The sequence below is a fragment of the Gigantopelta aegis genome, chromosome 2, assembly GCF_016097555.1.
Source record: "Gigantopelta aegis isolate Gae_Host chromosome 2, Gae_host_genome, whole genome shotgun sequence".
NCBI lineage: Eukaryota > Metazoa > Mollusca > Gastropoda > Neomphalida > Peltospiridae > Gigantopelta > Gigantopelta aegis.
Genome location: NC_054700.1, coordinates 5382500 through 5388944, shown reverse-complemented (window position 1 = coordinate 5388944; position 6445 = coordinate 5382500). Strand labels below are relative to the sequence as shown.

At 40.4% G+C, this 6445-nt stretch overlaps 1 protein-coding gene across 1 annotated transcript in view; it reads right to left on the bottom strand.

Annotated features, from left to right (window-relative positions):
- Positions 1-678: 678 nt before the first annotated feature.
- LOC121379303 (deleted in malignant brain tumors 1 protein-like) overlaps positions 679-6445 on the bottom strand; it is a 55817-nt gene continuing 50050 nt past the window's right edge. The window contains exons 33-35 of the mRNA XM_041507857.1: positions 5382-5708; positions 3895-4212; positions 679-2687 (exon numbers count right to left, since the gene is read on the bottom strand). Coding sequence (XP_041363791.1) covers positions 1897-2687; positions 3895-4212; positions 5382-5708 — 1436 coding nt within the window. The 3' untranslated portion in view covers positions 679-1896. The remainder of the gene's footprint in view (positions 2688-3894; positions 4213-5381; positions 5709-6445) is intronic.

The following is a 6445-nucleotide window of genomic DNA, read 5'->3' as shown; positions in this document are numbered from 1 at the left end:
CTTGAAGAACTTCAACATTAGTGATGTTAGTTTCCTGTATCAAAAGTGTTTGCATGAAAGTTTAGTTTGTTTTGTTTAACGACACCACTAGAGCACATTGATTTATTAATCATCGGCTATTGGATGTCAAACATTTGGTAATTTTGACATAGTCCTAGAGAGGAAACCCGCAAATTTGTTTGTCTTAGTAGCAAGGGATCTTTTATATGCACCATCCCACAGACAGGATAGCACATACCACGGCCTTTGATATACCAGTCAGGGCGGGACATAGCCCAGTAGTAAAGCACTCGCTTGATGCGCGGTCGGTCTAGGATAGATCCCCGTCAGTGGACCCATTGGGCTATTTCTCGTTCCAGCCAGTGCTCTGCGACTGACGTAACAAAGGTCGTGGTATGTACTATTCTGTCCGTGGGATGGTGCATATAAAAGATCCCTTACTGCTAATCGAAAAAGAGTAGCCCATGAAGTGGCGACAGCGGGTTTCCTCTCTCAATATCTGTGTGGTCCTTAACCATATGTCTGACGCCATATAACCGAAAATAAAATGTGTTGAGTGCGTCGTTAAATAAAATATTTCCTCTATATACCAGTCGTGGGGCACTGGCTGAAGTATTTGTATGAAAACCAATGCATACATACAACATGTATATCATATAAAGTACAAACAAAGTGAACGACATAATCAAAATATTTTTATTATGACCATACACCTAAAACAACTTGGTACCAGAATAACACACAAAGACACAACATTCATGGCGTTATAACACGGAAGTCATGAAAAAGTATTAAAATATATTTGTTGTTCGGCGCGAAACACTTGCATATTGACACGAAAGCAATAGATAAACTACCGTTCATCTACCATTCGTTTGTAAAGTCTTGTTAAACAGAGGAATGTGCAATGTCTGTTACGTTTTACGGTATAAACACATTTCATTCACAACAAACAACACAAAAAACAGTCTTTTGGAGAAATGTCCCTACATAATATACATATTTAAATTCAATCCCTCAGTATGTGATACGTGGAATAAAAACTATAAAACCTTTACAATATTTAGCCGTACCCCAGTACAAGGCAAAATCGTATTCCAGTAAAAAAACAAAGTCTAAAAACTATTTTTATTAAGCTGAGATATGGTTATAAACACGTTCAGTCATCTTAAGTGGAATGCACTTCAAGAAACTATCCAATCACGTCCAGGATAAGAACGACATTCCAAGCTCATTGGGCAGAGTCAAGTTATTAATATATGCTTGGGAATGGTCGCTGGATATGTTATGTTATTAAGGTATGCTTGGAAATGGTCGCTGTCGGAATCATGTTATTAAATATGCTTAGAAATAGTCATCAACTAAATCATATTATTAAATATGCTAGGAAATAGACACATGCTGAATCGTGTTATAAAATATACTTGGAAATAGTCGCCGTCGTGTTATTAAAAGATGCTTGGGAGTGGTTGCCAGATATAACTAATCCTATTAAAGTGACTCTATATTGAGACCACTCTGAATAATACTCGTAGATTGTTTCTCTACAAGCCTCATCGGTGGTCTTAACAGAGAGTTTTACTGCGTGTTATATGTAATAGGCGATACACACCTCCATTATTCAGCAGACGATAGTTGTTGCTGAAATCTATCACACGTCAGAATCTCACTCACAGCTACTTTGCAGACAATGTCTTTAAACATCGTGGTGTCTTCAACAGTACCGTAGCTAGTACAATGGAAGCAGATGGGGAGACTAAATAATCCATTCCCACATAAACAACTTTTAATTGTTTTTGGTTCTTCGTACTACTCATCGATGTTCTACTTCATTCCACCCACTGATTTGTTCTTAGCTACGGTTCTGTTTAGTCTGTCAATAAGTGAATAAATCCATTACGTCTGGGTATCTCCCGTTTGGTTCATATCCACATCTAAGCTCACGTGGGCTGCATCTGATGCCGAGTCACTTACTGTTCCATACAGGGGATTGGAAAACCCTCCATCGCTCTCATTTGGCTTTGGAGATTTGCTAAAATGTGCGTATCCATTGTTACCTATTGAAATCTCCGAATCTTCTGCCATGTATTTGGCACTCTCGGACAACGGATCGACGGGATCCCCGTTCGCCATATTAAAATCAAACATCTGGTTCCTCATCGCGATGCTCCCGTCTAGAGTCTGTTCTATGACGTCGTCGTGGAATCGTTCGTGAGGAATCTCCGTTTTGGGAGTCTTCCTCATCTTCCAGAAGATGACTCCAAGAACTACAACAATTATCATCAACAGCAGGATGGGCACAGTGACTCCCACCACAATGTTCGTGTAGTTCTTTTTGGGTGAACTCGTTCCAACACCTTGCACTGTTGAAGTCCTTGTGGTGGCAGTAGTTGTTGTTGTTGACATTACCGTGGGTAGTGAACGTGTTGTGGATGCTGTAGTTGGTCTCAGAGTAGTCTGTGTTGTTGGTGTGGTTGACTGAGATGTAGTAGTTCTTCTTGTTGGTCTTGTGGTGCGGGTGGTGGTTACAGTTGATGTTTCAGGACTTGGTGGTGATGTTGTTGTTGAAGTTGAAGTTGTCGGTGTGGTTGTTGCAACGGTTGTTGATGTTGTTGGAGTTTGTCTGGATGTTGTAGATGGTGTAGAACGAGAGGTTGTCACTGTTACGGGTAGTGGGGTGGTCGTCACTGCAAATTGAAAACACAACAATGAAATGGATAATATACATTACAATAACAAGAACATACACGATTTGTGCACACTGAGGTATTATAGCCACAATGTATAAAAGTAATTTTAAAGGGACAGACGCTAGTTTTTAAACACTACAGCATATGTTTCACTGTTAGAGCCGTTTATGATCACTGAAATCAAACATTGCTTATATTTTATTCTTTAGATTATCCATTTCCGTACAACCGAAGTGTTTTTGGTCATCCTGTTGTTTTTTAATACCACAAAATGCATTTTTCATATTTTTAAAATCGCACGTGCGTCGGAGAAGCAGCGATTGTTGATTGAGTTCTGGTTTATTTTTTAAGGATATTTCCCGGTTTTAACGTTACAAACTCTTTTTTACTCTTTTGTAACTTTATCCAAATATGTTACAGGTTTGTAGTTTAAACTTAGTGTCCATTTTCACGAGTTGAAACTCGGGTCTGCGCCTTTAAGAGATCAAATGTACTGCTCTTATGAATGCCATGTTCCACTTCAAAGACTAATACATAAAAATACTTTGATTATGCGGGGTGTATTTTAAATATGTATGTTTTAAACCAATCAATAAAATATCATTTCATTTTTCATGGAGCATATGACATTCTATACTATGTGTAAATATTCCTGTTTTATTGGTTTTTACAAATAGCACATAGAAATAGAACATTTTAGCGACGAGTATATGTATATTAAACAGTAAGGTGAGGCCAATTATGTGAGCCATAAGCACAACAGGCCACACAATTTCATCAATGTACTGTTTACTTGTTAGGTAGAGATAAATGGTTGACCAAATATGTCTACCCCACACTATAACACCACTGTCCACATATCAAAATAGTGCTAAAGATAATACTCACTGACGGATCCAGAGATATTCAAAGGGGTCCGCCTTAAGTCCATTTTTAAAACAAAATAATCATCCACAATATACAACACTAAATTTCCCTTAAAATACAATTTTGGACATGTTTACTTAAAAATTTTCGAGGAGCATACCCTTAATACCACACCCCACACCACCCCACCGCACCCACAGCCACCCCGACTCTAGATCTCGCTCTCTTTGGGAGCTCGGCCCATTTGCCTTCGACAAATTCAAATTGCCCTTTTTAGAACTTGGTGACCCTCCTGTAGAAAATCCGCCACTGATAGTCGCCAACAACATTTACTTACTGAAGCATTCGACCCCGGCATCCTCACTGTGATTACAGTTGTGTGTCCCGAGCCCTCTGTTCTTGCACTGGGCGAGACTGGTCTCATTTCCGCGGCACTCCACGTTGTCCATCCAAATACTGCCCGAGCCTGGTCCATACACTGCCGCGGGGACCGCCCTACCTCCGTCATAGCCGAGCTGTCTGCAGACGACACCGGCGTCCACGTTGTCCCAGTAATCGTCACACACAGTCCCCCAGGCATTGGCTCCAGACACTAACACCTCAACACGGCCGCGGTCAGAGGACGGACCGCCAGATAACGTGACGTTCAGAACTCCTGAAATTGTAAAATTAAGTGCAGTGAAAGCCTTTAATTTTGTGGGCTTAAATTTTCGTGGTTTTGCTCAAATAAAATAAAATGTCGTTAGGTACTTAAATTCGTGTGTCGAAGAGGTAGAATCATAAATTCGTATTATGTGTATACATGTATTATATTTCCGTTATGTTTTTAATTCGTTGACTACACTAAACTACCAATTACACGGACATTAGAACGCAGCAATGTGATTTCACAGTATATGAATTCTATTTATGAATTTTGTTTAAACAATTCAGCAACGGAATATGAGAAGGGTGCAGGCGGAACAGTCTTAGTCTTCTCATACACGAAGGATCTCAGTCCTGACAATGATTCTTTGACTAGGTATTCAAATTGTATTTCAAAGACTAAATTGTCTGTCCCGGATCATGCCCCCCCCCCCCCCCCCCCCCCCCCCCCCGGCTATCCAGGGGCAACCTGGGACAGCAATGCTCGAAACCTTAGTAGTATATGAGCATGTTAAACCAATTCTAAGTCAAAGTCAGAGACTAAACACTACGATAAAATGCAGTATTACGATGAGTTGGGTTCTTACACAAGTTTAATCGTTATAAGTGTCAAAGGTTTGAGGTTTTGTTAATTTGAAGGGACTATAAAATTCGTTCTCTGTCTGGTAGTTAAACATTTTAAGTGTGAAAGGTCGGTAGACTTTGGGGATTGGTAATTTGGAGAGGCATTAAACTTTCTTCTTGTCATCTCCTCTCTCTCTCTCTCTCTCTCTCTCTCTCTCTCTCTCTCTCTCTCTCTCTCTCTCTCTCTCTCTCTCTCTCTCTCTCTCTCTCTCTCTCTCTCTCTCTCTCTCTCTCTCTCTCTCTCTCTCTCTCTGATAGTTAAACATTATAGGTTGAATTTACAAAGCCTGTTTTGACGTACACACGTATTTACAATGCTTAAACACTTGCGTTTAAGAAAAACAGGCTTCGGCTCTGTAAGTGTGAAAGGTGGGTAGAGTTGGGAGGGGGGATAATTTGGACGGGAAATACATTGTGTTCTCTCTTTATGCCAAGTCTAAAAAGTTTATTTCGTAAATAAATGTTGGCCACATACCTGTAGAACGTATGTGAATACTAACTAATGATGCTCTCTATAGCACCGATAACTGGAAGACACATATTTAGTATACTTACTGACATCTGTATTGAAGCACGTGCTGTATGCCTCTCCTTTACACAGGTAAGCGAGCAGTGTGGAGTTAAAGCCAGAGTTGAGACAGGTGAGCAGGCTGGGCTCGTTTCCGGTGCAGAACGCACCATTCAGGAAGTACTGGTTCGTGTCCAGCTTCTCCATTCCTTCTGCTCCTGGGATTCCGTCCTGAAAACCCAGCATTCTGCAGAACACTTTGGAGTTCTTGGTACTCCACGCCCAGGAGCAGACACTGCCCCATTTGTTATCATAGCCGATCTCTACTCGCCCGACAGCGTTGTCCTTACCTCCGTAAAGGCGGAACTGAAGCCCTGGAAATCAAAGATAGGGATAGTGTAACAACATCTCAACACAGTTTAGACTACAGCTGTTTTGTGTCTAACATACGCTAATTTTAGCAATTGAGAGAGAGAGAGAGAGAGAGAGAGAGAGAGAGAGAGAGAGAGAGAGAGAGAGAGAGAGAGAGCGAGAGAGGGGGCGGGGGGGGGGGGGGGGGTAAGGAGAGATGGTAGGAGAGAAAGAGGGTGAGGAAAAGGACACCGTCTTTGCCATACTGGTACTTACCCATAGACGTGACATGTAAAGAAGATATATTATTTTGGTCCAGAATAACTTTTTTCTGGATCAAACATATACGTTTGTACAATTACTTAACACATTTTACATTAAAAAAACATACATGATTCATAAGTGTACGACTGAAATTTGTATAGTTTCTATAATACAGTTTTCAAAATGGCTCCGTATTTCAATATATCATAAATGTCACTCTGAGAAATTATCAAGTTCACTTCTTATATTATACTATTACAGTGCATAGTGGCAGGAATCGAAAACATATCACAAATTCTGACACATGGCCTCGGCAGTCTGTGACGTTAACCTAGCTGCCAATCGGGACATCTATACAAAAAAATAATTAATACCCATTGACCCATAGACAAGATCAGTATTGCCAAGCACTTGTTTAGAAGGTAATGTAAGACAAGATTCATCAGTTGAAAGTTTATTAATTATTTGAGAGAAACTTCAGTTGCCCTCACTTTTT